The following is a 16,886-nucleotide window of genomic DNA, read 5'->3' as shown; positions in this document are numbered from 1 at the left end:
TAAAAGCCCACTTACCATATGTATAAAAATGTTTAAGTTATAAAGCAGAGTAAAGAAGTATTAAATATGTGGAAGAAAGGAAGGAAGAAAGAAGGAAGACCAAGAAGCTGATAAATATACCTTCATTACAACCTACAAGGTACAAGTTCAAATTTAAAATTCTTAGGTGCATGGAAGAGTACTCCAGAACATAGCTATACAGGAGAGCTGGTCCCCAAGCCCTGCCCCTCTTTTCTTCTCACCTCTGGCTCTGTCCTGCATCTTAAGGGGTCTCACAGGTATGCATATGGACACCCTTGTCTAACATCCAATTGGCCATTCCTTGCCACTAGAAGTGCATACTCTAGTGGTGCTATCTGCCCTCAGGAAGACAAACCAGGGAAAGGACCTATGCAGGCTCTGAGAGCGGGCTCAAGGACATCAGGACAGGGAATTCTTGGGTCCAGGAATTCAGAATGTGGCCTAGAAGAAGCAGTCCCCTTGCCCTGCAGACTCCTCAGTCATCGGGGAATGAGGGCCTTTAAAATATGGCACCCCTGTTGCCCAGATCTAAGAGCGATTCTACATAAACAAGTGGCTTTAAGACTAGAAGACCAAATAAAACAATCTCTCATTTTGGCAGTTTAGTTTTTCCTTTTGGCATGGTCAGTAGATTAACCCTTGGTGTTAACATAGCCGGTATACCTCCAGCTCCCTCCCCCAGTGGAAGCATCAATAGCTGGTCGGGTAGAACATTTGGTACAGCACTCTGTTCAAGCTCCATCCTCCACACTCAAAGGTGAATGAAGTCATACAAACTAAACTCTCAAAAGGAACATAAGTTAGGCACTGTTCCTCTGGGTTTTGCAAGTTGGAAAAATAAACTTGAATACAGATATATGTAATGGTAGTGACCATTAACACATAGAGGAGCTTTTAATATGTTTATACCACCTTGGCCCCATGCAACTTTGCAATACTGAATTAATTTACCTTTTTAAAAAAGGAGAAATTGAATGTAGTCTATTATAACCATGTACTAGTTTGTCAGGGTCCCAACAGGAAAAAGCTATCACATACAAAGACAAAAGATTTATTCACAGAGGGACTCTTCATAGGACAGGGGTGGGGTGGGGAAGAATGAAAGGGGTAGCACAGTAACCTGGGGTTAGTAGCAGAGAAGCTTTTACTACCCACAAGCCCAAAAGGGCATAGAGGAAGTGGTTACCAAAACATGGAAGGAGGTCATCATGGAGAGAAAGTCACCTTCCTCCATGAGCGTGGAGCAGTGACCTTTGGCTAACAGACAGGCAACCTCACAGGCAAGGCACCAGGCAGATAGTACTCTGGGCTCACTCTCCTTCCTCTGTCCCTCCAGTCTCCTGCTGGCATTTCTCATTGTCCAAATCCAAGGGGAGCGAGGGAACCCATTGAGTGGTCCCTGCAGTCAGCCTCCCCGGGCGTGGTGAGGACAGAGAGACATGGCAGGTGAGTCTGGAGGGGCAAAGGGAAGATAACCTTCACACAACTTAACCCAACATTTAAAATTTCTGTACCTAGGGAGTCTCCCCCAAGTGGTTACGGATTTACCAAAGTCAAAAGGAAAACATTGTGACAATTGCATCTACCTTTAGTCCAAAGGCAGGAAGTCGGGATAGTGGACAGTGGTTCAAGCAACACCAACCTCTCTGCCCGTTCCATAAGCTGCCTTTGCTTTCTCAAATCACAGACTCCTTTCTCTGGGGCCCTCGGGCCACACAGGAAAATTAATGTGGACACGAGGAAAGGCAGTAGCAATGAGGCAGAGCATTTCATAAGCAGGACAGAAAACTGCAGAGCTACTTGCCCAGATCACCGTCGTGCCTCTTGTTTCCCGAAAAGGACCACAGGCAGAGGATGGATTATAAGTTGCAAGTGGTGCACAAAAGTACACAGGGAGAGAGGAAAGTCTGATTCACGCTTTGAAGAATAGTGAACTTCTGAACGTTTGAGACAGGCAGAAGGAGTCTGTGTTCTTTACAAGAAGACATTACTTTTGTAATCAAAAAACAAAATTAAAGTCATCTGTTTCGAGAGAAAAATAAAATGACCAGTAGTTTACCTGTTTGGCTACCTTCTTACAAATCTTTTTTTCTCTCCTCAATTCTCTGCTTCCCACTGATTCAGATGTGTCTGACACAGGTAACGTTCAGCCACCCTCCCCAGGGTTTTCTACATTGTTTCTTTAACAAAGCAACCTGCCTGACTGACCTGCCAACTCTGTTTTCTGAACACTTCTTCCAGATTGGGCAGGATTTGGTGGGCAGGGGGTTTGGAGAGAGGCTCAGAGGCAGGGATGAACCCCAACCCAGCCCGCAACGCGCCTCTTCTGGGCTAGTGCATGGACACGCCCGCGCCCCCACCCCACAGTGTAGCTAGTCTAGTGAACGCTGCTTAAATTGACCCCAGGGGTAGCCTTGAAGAGGAACAGCAGCACAGCAGAGCTGGGGTCCACCCTTACTGAAATGCTCACTTCGGGAAGACCCCAGCCTCGCCCTGACCCTGCTCATATAACAATCATCATACGTACAGGCTTCCTGAACATGCTTAGTAGACCCCACTGTCCCCTGGTCCAATTCTTACTGACTTATAACCACACTGAGAAACACAGATTCGAATTTTTACAAGCTAAGATTTCCCATGGTCTAGAGAGAGCAGATGTTTTAAGGTGACTTTTGAGAGTCCCCATACATCTCTGCTGTAATGAAAACACTAAACCATCAACAGAGGGAAACTTAGCTGAAGGAGACCATAGGAGGGTTGGCCAGCCCCCCAAATGGTTTGCGAGTGCTTGCTCCTTGTGTCCATCTTGCCTGCCTTTCTGCGGGATGCTGCATGGATAGAGCACACCTGCCACGAAAGCCCAGGAAGCTGTGGGTGGCGTTTTTTAAAGCAAACATTTATTGCTGACCTATTAGGGACAAAGCATGGCTTTTATGAGGTGACATCATCCTGGCCGCAAAAGCTTGGGCCAAAGGGGAGTGTTGTGGATTATCTCTGATCAAGCCTTCTCACCATGCGATTGTGTCATCAGCAGATTTGGGAATTTTCCGACGGGCCGCTATGGTGTTCTACACAGACTGCATCCAGCAGTGCAGCCGGCCTCTCTATATGGTAAGTGTGTGTTCCTGCGTGCCTTGGCCTTCTCCCAGACAACAGGAGGACAGCAGGAGGGGCAGGCTCGGGGTAGTCACACAAGGCTCCCCAAACCAAGAGGGCCAGATGGCCTAGCGTGGCTGAAGTCCAGTTAGTGAGGGAAGAGGCATCTTGCTTCCCCTTCTCACTCTTAAAAGACACGCTGGGATGGTTCCTTTTTTGTACATGAAAAATTGCTAGTATAGAAAGAACATATGTATGTATATACACACACAAAACTATTAAAGTGATGATTGCTGGAGGAGGGAGGATCAAGATAGGGTGTCCCTATAAATAATCATCCAAAGAGGTATATTATTTCACTTATGAAAGTGAAGAGAGGGCACAATTAATAATGATACCTGGACTGTCCCAAGCAAACTAGGGACATACGATCACTCCAATCACTTTCATTAGGAACTTTCCACATTATACATTTGTTTGCTTTTTATACATTGTTTGACTTTTACAATGAGCACGAATGCTTTTTCAAAATTATAGCTATTGCTTGATGGCAGAAATACACTTTTAAAAATTCTACCGTATGGTTTTCAATATATTACACATTTCTACACCGAGCGGAGGGATCAGTGTAGTTTCTACACTGAGCTGGGATCAGCCCTGCTCCCAGCTGCCTGGGCTTGCTGGCCAGTGACCTTGGGAAGGCTACATACCTCCTCTGAGCCACTGCCCCAACCTTTACCCCGTGCTGTGATCATAACTAGTGATGCCGTTTGGGCCTGGCACACAGGCATTCACTAAATTCCTGCTGATAGTTTATAATCAGAAGGATTTTTACATAAAGGAGCCTGGGAATGTTTTAAGCCCGGTAGAGCTTGGGCAGGAGCTATAGGCACTAAAAATTGAATTGAAGCTGGAGGGTTTTACTCAGGGGAGAACTTAAAAAAAGCCCATTAGGACCTGTGAGTATTAGGAGAGATAAGAATGCCTCAGCTGTGAACCATAAGGGGAAATTAGTGTTTCTGGTGTTTTTTACATTAATTGATGCAGGCTGTCTTTGTTTTTTTAAACAGACTATTTTTAGGGCATTTTAAGAGTTTTTAGTTTTTTTAGGTTCACCGAAAAATTGAGAAGAAAATACGGAGATTTCCCGTATGCCCCTCTGCCACACAGACACAGCTTCCCCATATCAACACCCTCACCAGAGAGGTGCATTTGCTAGTCAGTGAACCTATGTTAACACATCATAATCACTCAAAGTCTATACTTTACATTACAATTCACTCCTGGTGTTGTACATTCTATGGTTTTCTTGACGAGTTTGTGATGACATATATTCATCATTATAGTATCAAAGAAGGTAGTTTTCCTGCCCTAAAAATCCTCTGTGCTCCACCTATTCTTTCCACCTGCCCCTCCTCCCCAACCCCTGGCAGCCACTGATCTTTTTTAGTGTCTCCTTAGTCTTACCTTTTCCAGAACGTCATATCGTTGGAATAATATAGTATGCAGCCTTTCCAGATTGGCTGAAATAATATGCACTTATGTTTTCTCCATGTTTTTTCATGGCTTGCTAGCTCATTTCTTTTTTTTTTTTTTTTTGGTACGTGGGCCTCTCACTGCTGTGGCCTCTCCCATTGCGGAGCACAGGCTCCGGACGCGCAGGCTCAGCAGCCATGGCTCACGGGCCCAGCCGCCCGCTGCATGTGGGATCTTACCGGACCGGGTCACGAACCCATGTCCCCTGCATCGGCAGGCGGACTCTCAACCACTGCTCCACCAGGGAAGCCCTCATTTCTTTTTAGTCCTGACTAATATTCCACTGTCTGGATGTGCTACAGTTTATTTATCTGTTCACCTGTTGAAGGACATCTTGGTTGCTTCCAAGTTTTGGCAATTATGAATAAAGCTGCTATAAAATTTTGTGGGCAGGTTTTTGTATAGGCATGTTTTCAGCTCCTTTGGGTAAGTACCAAGGAGCACAACTGCTGGATCATACGGTAAAAGTATGTTTAGTTTTCTAGGAAACTGCCAACCAAACTGCCTTCCGAAATGGTTGGACCATTCTGCGTTCCCACCAGCCACGAGTGAGAGTTCCACATCCTCACGAGCAACTGGTGTTGTTAGTGTTTTGGATTTTGGCTTTTCTAATAGGTGAATTCGTTTTTTTAAAAGGAAGATATTTCCTTCAAATATAATGGATCACCCACAAAGAGAATCACTTCTTTTAAACAGATGAGTGGCCATGCAAATTAAAGTATAATTAGATAGTACCTAACAGTTGTAAGTAGTAGGCAAAGGAGCAGGAATGGATTGTGAATAAATTTCTATCAGAGTAACTGTCCTTTGAGACGGACCTTACCTCTCTATTTTCTCCCCTACCAATAACTTTAATCTTTTTTAAAATTTTTATTTATTTATTTTTTTGCGGTACGCGGGTCTCTCACTGTTGTGGCCTCTCCCGTTGAGGAGCACAGGCTCTGGACGCACAGGCTCAGCTACCATGGCTCACGGGCCCAGCCACTCCGCTGCATGTGGGATCTTCCCTGACCGGGTCACGAACCCGTGTCTCCTGCATCGACAGGCGGACTCTCAACCACTGCGTCACCAGGGAAGCCCCAATAACTTTAATCTTAATAAGGCCATGTGTTTAGAAACCAGGAGCCTGGGAGCTGCAGGACCTCCTTGGAGCCAGAATAATGAAACTAATTCCAGGTGCATCCCAAGAGCTGCCTTAGGGCCCACCAGTTAACACAACCCAGGGAAAGAGTCCTTGGTTACAGAACAGTGGTGGCAGAATTCTTTTAACTACTGAGTAATCAGCACATACCACCAGCCTTCCCGCCAAGAGGTGGGCCCAGGCGCCCAGCTCCTTTAAAAACTGGGGGGAAAACAGCAAGACTTCTGCTTTATTCACCAGGCTTTCTTTTACAGGGACGAGGTCACGTGTGTTTGCAGTCAGAGGCTTTGCCATTTAGTCCTCGTAGAGGACTTTCCAGTCATAGGCACAGCTCTCTTAAAACTACAGAAAAATTGTTTCCACCAAGGCAATTGTTTTCCCATAATTGATGCTCCCCCTATGGTAAGTTTTTTAAAAAGCAGTATGTGCGGCCCCTCATTTGATGTTTTCTTTCCTCCTTTCCAGGACAGAATGGTATTGCTCATCGTGGGGAATCTGGTTAACTGGTCCTTGTAAGTAGTCTTAGGAAAACACGTTTTTCTCTTTATTAATTTCTCTGTAACACCGTGGTTTAGCTTTCCTTGGCTGTCAATTTTATAAAGAAGTCTTAAATTAAGGAGAGCATAGGACTGTGCTTGTTCTAGTGACTTGAAAGAAAGCTATTTTTCGTCCTGCAAAGAATGCACTAGGAAGCTCTTGTGTACCAATAGTTGCCTCCCTTAAAGCAATGAGTTCAACACACTGATGCCTTGAGCTCATTTGTTCAACAAGACAAACATCAAATTTGCTATATCTAGGTGGATAAATTAGATTAGATATACATGCATATACACACATACGCACATATATATAAAGAGAGACTACTTATGCCAGAAGCAGCAAAAATGCAACAGTTTTAAACTCTTTTTAGAACTTTCCATAAAGGCTACCCAGTAGGCATTTCTCTTTCTTACTAGGGGTGTGTGTGTGTGTGTGTGTGTGTGTGTGTGTGTGTGTGTGTGTGTGTGTCTGTCTCATTTCGTTCTTTCCCTCCAGGTCTCAATCTTCTTACTCTGCCTATATCATTTTTCTTCCTTTTCTTTTCCCTCATTATCACCTTGGTCTTGTTTCCTCAAATGACCTCTAAGTAGAACAGCGCAACAGAAGTACAATTATGCTAGCTGTATTTTATGTATCTATTTTTTGCAACTTATTCTTAACTTACAAATGTGAATGAGTGAGATGTTTTATTGATCCCTCAAAAAATAAGTATGTTGAGCTGCTTTTATTAGTGGTTCTTAGCTGATGTGCTCCTCTGGGTCAGTGACCTTTGATAGAAAGGTGACACCCTACTCCTCCTCCCTTTAAGATACCAGATGCAGGGCTTCCCTGGTGGCGCAGTGGTTGAGAGTCCGCCTGCCGATGCAGGGAACACGGGTTCATGTCCCGGTCCGGGAAGATCCCACACGCCGCGGAGCGGCTGGGCCCGTGAGCTATGGCCGCTGAGCCTGCGCGTCTGGAGCCTGTGCGTCTGGAGCCTGTGCTCCGCAACGGGAGAGGCCACAGCAGTGAGAGGCCCGCGTATCGAAAAAAAAAAAAAAAAAGAGATGCAAAGAAATAAGCACACCATCAGGGAAAGCCAGAATCAAGTCATGAGAATTCGAATCTTATTTCAGGGCCACATGCTTCTGGAAGAAACTTCCCACAATATTGTTGCCCCAGGGTTTACCTTGGGGAAGGTCCATACCTGTGAAGGACTGTCCTTTACTCAGGGACACGTCAGGATGGATGATTCTTGGCCGTGGTCACCTGCGATGCTCTCTCGGCCACCCTTTTAGGGAAGACCCCACAGTCCTGGCGACTCTGTAAGACAGGATGGAGGGTGTTGATAGGAGATACGATACTGAACAACTGATGATAGTGTCTGCAGGGTCAGAATCACCTAGCTTGTCCCTGCCTCTAGTAGAACTAAAATCAGACCCAAGTCTACAATCAGATTTAACAAGCAATGGAAAGATAGCCCATGCTCTTGGATTGGAAGAATTAATGTTGTTAAAATGGCCATACTACCCAAATCAATCTACAGATTTAATGTGATCCCTATCAAATTACCCATGACATTTTTCACAGAACTAGAATAATCCTAAAATTCATATGGAACCATAAAATACCCAGAACTGCCAAAGCAATCCTGAGGAAAAAGAACAAAGCAGGAGGCATAACCCTCCCAGACTTCAGACAATACTACAAAGTTACAGCAATCAAAACAGTGGGGTACTGGCACAAAAACAGATATATGAATCAACGGAACAGAACAGAGAGCCCAGAAATAAACCCACACACCTACGGTCAATCAATCTTTGACAAAGGAGGCAAAAATATACAATGGGTAAAAGACAGTCTCTCAGTAAGTGGTGTTGGGAAAGCTGGATAGCCACATGTAAATCAATGAAGTTAGAACACATCCTCACACCATACACAAACATAAACTGAAAATGGCTTAAAGACTTAAACATAAGATATGACACCATAAAACTCCTAGAAAAGATTATAGGCAAAACATTCTCTGGTATAAATCATACCAAAGTTTCTTAGGTCAGTCTCCCAAGGCAATAGAAATAAAAACAAAAATAAACAAACGGGACCTAATCAAACTTACAAGCTTTTGCACAGCAAGAGAAACCATAAACAAAAAGACAACCTATGGAATGGGAGAAAATATTTGCAAACAATGTGACCCAAAAGGGCTTAATTTCCAAAGTATATAAACAGCTCGTACAACTCAATAACAAAAAGACAACTCAATCAAAAAATGGGCAGAAGACCTAAATAGACTTTTCTCCAAAGAAGACATACTGATGGCCAATAGGCACATGAAAAGGTGCTCAGCATCACTAGTTATTAGAGAAATGCAAATCAAAACTACCTCACAATGGTCAGAATGGCCATAATTAAAACGTCTACAAATAAGTAATGCTAGAGAGGGTATGGAGAAAAGTGAACCCTCTACACTGTTGGTGGGAATGTAAGTTGGTTCAGCCACTATGGAAAACTGTATGGAGGTTCCTCAGAGAACTAAAAATAGAATTACCGTATGATCCAGCAATCCCACTCCTGGGCATATATCCAGAGAAAACTATAATTCAAAAAGATACATGCACCCCAATGTTCATAGAAGCACTACTCACAATAGCCAAGACACGGAAACAATCTAAATGTTTATTGACAGATGAATAAATAAAGAAGTTGTGGTACATATATACAATGGAATACTACTCAGCCAGAAAAACTGAAATAATGCCATTTGCAGCAATATGGATACAACTAGAGATTATCATACTAAGTAAGTCAGTCAGAAAGAGGAAGACAAATATCATATGATATCACTTACATGTGGAATCTAAAATATGGCACAAATGGACCTATTCACGAAACAGAAACAGATTCACAGACATAGAGAACTGGCTTGTAGTTGCCAAGTATAGGGGGGCGGGGGAGGGATGGACTGGGAGTTTGGGGTTAGTAGATGCAAACTATTACATACAGAATGGATAAACAACAAGGTCATACTGTATAGCACAGGGAACTATACTCAGTACCCTGGGACAAATCATAATGGACAAGAATATTAAAAAGAATGTATAGATGTGTATAACTGAGTCACTTTGCTGTACAGAAGAAATTAACATAACATTGTAAATCAACTATACTTCAATAAAAAATAAATTTTTAAAAAAATGAACAAAAACACTCCATTAATAACAGCTTTCCACTTGAAATACTTAGGAATAAACTTTGAAAGATGTATGGGATCTTTCTGCAGAAAATTTAATTACCTTATCAGGAGATATAGAAGAAAACTTAGCTAAATGAAGAAAGATGGCATGCCCTGGGTGAGAAGATTAACTATTGTAAAGATAACAATTCTCAAGTTAATGTGTAAATTTAGAATTAGAAATGGAATGAAGTTAATAGGATTTTATTCTGAAATTATTTACCTAGTTAGACAAAATTGTCAAAGGTCTCTGCAAAAGGTTAACCGGAGAAAGGAGGGGCAGAGGACAGCCCAGCATTATTCAACGGAACTTTCTGGAATGATGTGTTTATTAGCCACGTGTGGTTATTGAGCACTTGAAATGTGGTGTGACTGAGGAAATGAATTTTCAATTTTTTTTAATTTTTATTAATTTTTATTTAAATAGCCACATGTGGTTACCACATTGGATAGTGCAAGCTAGCCTAACCTTTGTTAGAACATATTATAAAACATATTATAAAACAACAATAACACGATGAGCCACTGCTCCAAAACTAGAAATTATAAATTAGTGAATCAGGATGAAGAGGCCAGAAATCCAACTATATATATATATATGTGCATGGTGTGTCTGTATTAAACACAAGCTTTCAAAACCAGGAGATAAGAAAGGGCTGTATAATAAAGACTTTTGTTAGAACGGAATAGAAATTTGGAGCAAAATTAAGGCCAAACCCCAACCAAAATAAACTTTAGTATTAATTTAGACAGCTAGCAAAAATTTGGTAATGTGTGTCAAGCCAAGTATTGAGAAAATTCTGTCTAGTAATCTATTCTAACCATCTTAAATGCAAAAAGAAAACGAAAGCACAATATGTCTGAAGGTATTTATTGTTGCAGTTTTTAATAATAGTGCACAACTGAAGGACAAAGAGAAAACTCTTCATTTCCACTAGAGAGGTAGGATGATTGCTTATTGTACATTCACTGATAGGAACCTCACAATCGTTAAAAATGAATGTTCTGAGGAAGACGTAATGAATTGAAAGTTACTTACAACATTTTTAAATTCCCCTCCCACCAGAAATGGGGGTGTGGGAGTGAAAAAGCCAATAATGTTACAAGTCCACCTTCATAGCTACAAAATAATTCCTCTGTGTGCTCAGTGCCCTCTTTGGACTGATCTATCGACCCAGGGACTTTGCCTCCTACATGCTGGGCATCTTCATCTGTAACCTGCTGCTCTACCTGGCCTTTTACGTCATCATGAAGGTAAGAGTGGCGGCTGGGAGCCGGGCACCGCGGGCCCTCCTTGGGTGATGCGTGCAGCTTGGCAGCAGCGCTTCTCACCCACAGCTTCGCAGCTCCGAGAAGATCCTCCTGATCCCGCTCTTCTGCATCGTTGCCACCGCTGCGGTGTGGGCCGCTGCCTTGTATTTCTTCTTCCAGAATCTCAGCAGCTGGGAGGTAAGAAGGCAGTTTTCTTTTCCAGGATGACATTCTCTCTCCATCTTGCCTTTCTGACCTTCCTACCTCCCTCTCTTCATGTGTTTGTTGCTGTTTATCTTTTTTATGTTCTCTGACATGAATGCTTTCTCTAAAGGGGATGGTTTTCAATATCCACACGTGACTGCTCAATAAATGGCACGTCATCATTATAAGGGTGGCACCTCTTAAAAACCAAGCTCTACCAACACTGCAAACGTGATCTTCATTATGTGTTCCCAGTGGATGTTTAATACGTACAGGAACCTTGCTTAGTGTATCTTCTCCACCTTATCATAGTCACCATAAACAAATAGACAGGTGCAGGTGTTTATAAATCCATTTCACAGATAGGAAAGCTGAGGCCTAGGAAACTGGTGATGTATCTGAGGCACAGAACAGGGAAGAAGTCTTAGCTCTCCATCACCATAATCACCACAGGCAACTTTAGAACATTTTTATCACCCCAGGAAAAAACCTGCATCCCTTAGCAGTCAATCACCATTTCTCCCTAACCCCTTAGCCTTAGGCAATCACCAATCTATCTTTTGTCTCTACAGATCTACCTATTCTGGACATTTCATATCAATGGAATCACATTACATGTGGTCTTTGGCTTCTCTTCCTAATGGTTCCTAGGTCCACCCATGTGTAGATGTTATCAGTACTTCATGTTTTTATTGCTGAATATTCCATTGTATGGATACACCTCATTTTATCTACCCGTTCAGCAGTCTATCGACATTTAAGTTGTTTCCGCTTCTTGGCTTTTATGAATGCTGCTGCTGTGAACAACTGTGGTCAAGTTTTGTGTGGACGTATGTTTTCTTGGAAGCTAACTTTTTTTTTTTTTTGCGGTACGCGGGCCTCTCATTGTTGTGGCCTCTCCCACTGCGGAGCACAGGCTCCGGACGCGCAGGCTCAGCGGCCATGGCTCACGGGCCCAGCCGCTCCGCAGCATGTGGGATCTTCCCGGACCGGGGCACGAACCCGTGTCCCCTGCATCGGCAGGCGGACTCTCAACCACTGCGCCACCAGGGAAGTCCGGAAGCTAACTTTTTGACCCAGGCATCTAGTAGTGACTTTTTAGGTTTCTGGATACTCAGCCCTCTAAGAAGTTGAACTGTGGGAATGCCCCCACTACATCCTGCCTCACCTTCTTCCAGGGAACGCCAGCCGAATCCCGAGAGAAGAATCGAGAGTGTATCCTGCTGGATTTCTTTGATGACCATGACATCTGGCACTTCCTCTCTGCTACTGCCCTGTTTTTCTCATTCTTGGTGAGTTTATAAAAACTTTTTTCATTTCTTCTTGCTTTACATCCTGTACCCCTTTTTTTCTCTTCCCCTCTTTCTTACATCCCCTTTTGTATTTTTAATTTCCCTTTCCAAGTCTTCATTATAATTCAATGTACAGAATTTCTTTTTTACACTGTATCCTTAGGTTAGATCTTTATTTTCATTCTCCTTTTACTCTTCAATACTTTAAGACACAGAGTGATAAAATAATTTTCCTTCAGTTGTGCAATGTTTGGACTGAATTGTTGATTAGAACTCACATGCCCAAATCCCCCGGGAACCACTTTTGGCATTGGCTACAATCTCAGCCACACTAGGTTATTCCTTCTTGTGCTATACTCACATTCCTCCCCCTCTTCCAGTCTCACTGCATGTCTTACAAACATTTCACAAGTTCTTGGAGTGGCTCAGGATAGCAGGCAGGCCTCTTTTTGCCTTCTAACCAGTCTCTTCCAAATCTCTCCTGTAGTCCCTCCATTTTTTGCCCAAACACCTTTCCAGAAGCCATGCATATTATAACAACCCAGGAGGAGAACTCCCAGCCTACTTCCATCTTAATTTTGACTTTTCCAAAATAAAAGCCCATGGTGCCTGTACACAAGGTCATTTAACAAATAACACTGGGTTGGCCAAAAAGTGCCTTCAGTTTTTAAGTAAAAATAAAGGACATTTTTCATTTTCACCGAGAACTTTATTGAACAACGTATTCACCCTTTTGTTCCACTACCTTCTGCCACTTTTCAGGCAACTTCATAATTCCATCTTCCCAAAACTTTTTATCTTTTTGAGCAAAGAACTGTTCCAGGTGCCTTTTAGAGTCTTCCAGGGAATTGAATTTTTTTCCATTAAGAGAATTTTGTAAAGACCAAAATAAATGGAAATCCGAAGGTGCAAAGTCTGCTGAATACAGCAGATGAATCAGAACTTCCCAGCCAAGCTGTAATAGTTTTTGCCTGGTCATCAAAGAAACATGTGGTCTTGTGTTATCTTGATGGAAGATGATGCATTTTCTGTTGACTAATTCTGGATGCTTTTCGTCGAGTGCTGCTTTCAGTTGGTCTGATTGGGAGCAGAACTGGTTGGAATTAATCATTTGGTTTTCTGGAATTAGCTCATGATAGAGGACTCCCTTCCAATCCCACCATATACACAGCATCACCTTCTTTGGATGAAGACCGACCTTTGGTGTGGTCGGTGGTGGTTCATTTCACTTGCCCCACAGTCTCTTCCATTCCACTTTATTGTACAGTATCCACTTTTCGTTGCCTGTCACAATTTGTTTTAAAAACGGAACTTTTTATGTTTGTTTTTTATTTTTGGCCGTGTTGGGTCTTCGTTGCTGTGCACGGGCTTTCTCTAGTTGTGGCGAGCGGGGGCTACTCTTTGTTGCAGTGCACGAGCTTCTCATTGCAGTGGCTTCTCTTGTTGTGGAGCATGGGCTCTAGGTGCACGGGCTTCAGTAGTTGTGGCGCGCAGGCTCAGTAGTTGTGGCGCACAGGCTTAGTTGCTCTGAGGCATGTGGGATCTTCCCAGTCCAGGGATCAAACCCGTGTCCCCTGCATTAGCAGGCAGATTCTTAACCACTGCACCACCAGGGAAGCCCAAAACCAGAACGTTTTCATTACGTTTAAGTAGAGAATCACATGCGGAAATACAGTCAAGAAGGTTTTTTTCACTTAACTCAATGTGAAACCCAAACATCAAAGTGATTCACATAACCAAGCTGGTGCAAATGATTTTCAGCGCTTGATTTAGATATTTTGAGTATGTCGGCTATCTCCCGTGTGGTATAACGTTGATCGTTCTCGATTAATGTCTCGATTTGATCGCTATCAACTTCAATTGGTCTACCCGACTGTGGAGCATCGTCCAGCGAGAATTCTCCAGCACAAAACTTCACAAACCACTTTTGACATGTTCGATCAGTCACAGCACCTTCTCCATACACTGCACAAATCTTTTTTTTGCGTTTCAGTTGTTTTTACCTTTCTTGAAATAATAAAGCATAATATGCCAAAAATGTTGTTTTTCTTCCATCTTCAATATTAAAATGGCTACACAAAAACTCGCCAATTTTGATAGGTCTCTTTTTAAATGCACGCTGATAGGACAGCTGTCACACACAATCTAACAAAATTGTTCCAAATGAAGTTTGGACAACTAAGTGCTACTAGGGCCATCTCACGGAAAAACCCGAACGAACCTTTCGGCCAGCCCAATATTAGGCCTCCTGGTTTCACGCTGCCCACTTACTTTAGTCTTCTCCATGTAACCTCAAGAGTGGAGCAGGGCTACCCCCTTGTGGCCAGTTGGGGAAGTTTAACCAGTCTGTATAAACATCATTCCTGAAGGCTTTTATCTTTGATAGTCACCTTCTCTAGAGAGACAGAGACAACAAAAGTAGAGCTAAGGGTTCCATGTGGAGAGAGTGATGGTAGAGGAAACTAAAAATGGAGGATTAGGGTACAATTCTTATATGGCAATATTCTATGCAACAAGATTTCATTCCGTTTAGGTCCCGACCCAAATGTCCCCTCCTAAGTGGTAATGATGTCCCTGGCCACCCAATGAAAAACAAAATTTTATACATATACAACTGAATCACTTTGCTGTATGCCTGAAACTATCACAACATTGTTAACCAACTATACTCCAATATAAAATAAAAATACAAAATTTAGAAAAATAAAATTTTAACCAAAAAATTTTTTTTACCTCACCCCATCCCATACTTCCTATATCCCCACCACAGTATAATTATTATTCTTAGTACATATTACTAGCTAACGTACTTGACTTTGCTCATGCGTTTACTTCATGTCTGAAGCCCTCTCTCAAATGTAAGCCCCACCAGGGTAGGGATTTTTGTCTCTTTTGTTCTAAGCCATATCTCTAGCACGTGGAATAGCACTTAATAGACCCTTGATAAATATTTGAATTAATAAATGAACTATGTAATTATGACAAGTGCCTGTTAAGAGCACAGTGTTGCAGAAAGCTGCAGAAGACATGAAAACAAATAAGGGCACTTGTGAGTCTTTGGGAGAAAATAGGGATTTATTGCAACTGTGGGTTCCTCTCATTTCTCTGCCTCTATCATTTCAGGTTTTGTTAACCCTGGATGATGACCTGGATGTGGTTCGGAGAGACCAGATCCCTGTCTTTTAAGCCTCCAGCATGGAGAGCAGGGAGAGAGAGCAACCAATCTTGGTGCTGTTTCATGAAAAATACAGGGACTGCAGCAAAATAACCACTGCCAAATGCTCCACTCACCCTCTGTTGGGTTGGCTCTGTACACATTCCCGCAGGGAGGAGAGGAGATACAGGGGGACCCAAACCTGCAAGAAGGGAAGCAGAAGGGAGGCGGCAACTGTGGACAGAGTCAAGCCCTTCAGAGTCGAAAAACACCCACCATCCCCTTCTGTCACTACTCTGAGTTAGACATGGACAAAAGCTGCATCGAAGTTGACCTTGGGACCACTCCCACCCTCACCTGATATTCGCCAGCCATGGGGAGACCATGCTGCTCTCCACCCTCCAGCTGCCTCCCCGCCCAGAAACTCCAGGGTGGCCCCCATGCACCTCTGTAACATCTGCTGCTCTAGACATCCCAAAACACCAGCCCACTTCTCCGAAGTCCTGGAATGATGTGATTCCTTAGAGTCTGGTAGAGGGGTGGCCCCAAGGCCCTACCCAACTGGGATAGATGTTTTGTAGCACCAGCTCGTCACCTCCACCAAAGGAATGCTGTACGCTTCCCCCAGGTTCCTGACCGCGTTAGGAGGACTCTTACATCAGGCTGGGTCACCCGTTCCTGGCAGGTAACTGTCCCTGAGACCAAGGTGTGGGTGCTTCCCTGTTCCTTGGTGTCTTCATCTCACCGCTGTGTGTTGACCCCCTGACTCAGGCTCTACCTTCTTGGGAAGGCCACTTCTCCACAGACCAGCTCCAAGGCGGACGGGGAAATGGGAAAACTCTTCCAGCAGCAGGAGGCACCAGAGGAATGACCGACAGCACTAGGAGACTGGTGACATCAGCATCAAGCACTCCGGCCTCACGTTAAGGACTTGGGCTCCTGGAGTACATTCAGCGAAGGCAATTAGGCCTCCAAGTCAAATAGCTCCATTCTGTGCCTGCATCACCCTTGGGGAAGAAATAAGTGTTCTAAGCAGGGGCACTGCTCTCGGGCTCCTGTACAACCGGCCAAGCCCCTCCTCTGCTGCTTTATGCCGATCAGGGGCTTTAGACTTTCTCCTGAGTTTCTCTGGAGGCCAGTCTCAGGGTGAACACATCTCACTCCTCCTCTCCAGTTGCAAAGAGCTCAGCCGGTTTGGGGGCGGGGCGGTTGTCTCTCTGACACACCTGATTCACATTCACTCCTCAGGATGGTATTGAAACACTCAGTGTCCCACTTCACTCTCTCACTGTCCAGCAGCTCTGCCCCCAGGAAGTCCCATTTTGACCAAACTCCTGTATTACCTGCGATATGACGTCATCAGAAAATTTACATGCAAATGTGCATACACAGATATATTTGCCTGTGAAATTGAAGTCACCTTCTCACCTCTGCTTT

At 43.6% G+C, this 16,886-nt stretch overlaps 1 protein-coding gene across 5 annotated transcripts in view; it reads left to right on the top strand.

Annotated features, from left to right (window-relative positions):
- The window catches only part of SIDT1 (SID1 transmembrane family member 1), an 85,539-nt gene extending 70,003 nt beyond the window's left edge, over nucleotides 1-15,536 (top strand). For 3 of the 5 annotated variants that reach the window (XM_032630373.1, XM_032630376.1, XM_032630375.1), the window contains 7 exons: nucleotides 2,146-2,160; nucleotides 3,056-3,132; nucleotides 6,260-6,306; nucleotides 10,697-10,802; nucleotides 10,887-10,997; nucleotides 12,182-12,295; nucleotides 15,419-15,536. In XM_032630373.1, the coding sequence (XP_032486264.1) occupies nucleotides 2,146-2,160; nucleotides 3,056-3,132; nucleotides 6,260-6,306; nucleotides 10,697-10,802; nucleotides 10,887-10,997; nucleotides 12,182-12,295; nucleotides 15,419-15,481 (533 nt within the window). In that variant the 3' untranslated portion in view covers nucleotides 15,482-15,536. Of the gene's footprint in view, nucleotides 1-2,145; nucleotides 2,161-3,052; nucleotides 3,133-6,259; nucleotides 6,307-10,696; nucleotides 10,803-10,886; nucleotides 10,998-12,181; nucleotides 12,296-15,418 lie in introns of all 5 variants that reach the window. The other 2 variants (XM_032630371.1, XM_032630374.1) reach the window with 2 other exon arrangements.
- The last annotated feature ends 1,350 nt before the right edge of the window (nucleotides 15,537-16,886 follow it).

This window comes from Phocoena sinus, chromosome 4, assembly GCF_008692025.1.
Source record: "Phocoena sinus isolate mPhoSin1 chromosome 4, mPhoSin1.pri, whole genome shotgun sequence".
Classification (NCBI taxonomy): Eukaryota; Metazoa; Chordata; class Mammalia; order Artiodactyla; family Phocoenidae; genus Phocoena; species Phocoena sinus.
The sequence above is the reverse complement of the archived record's forward strand: the minus strand, read 5'-3'. Positions and strand labels throughout refer to the sequence as shown.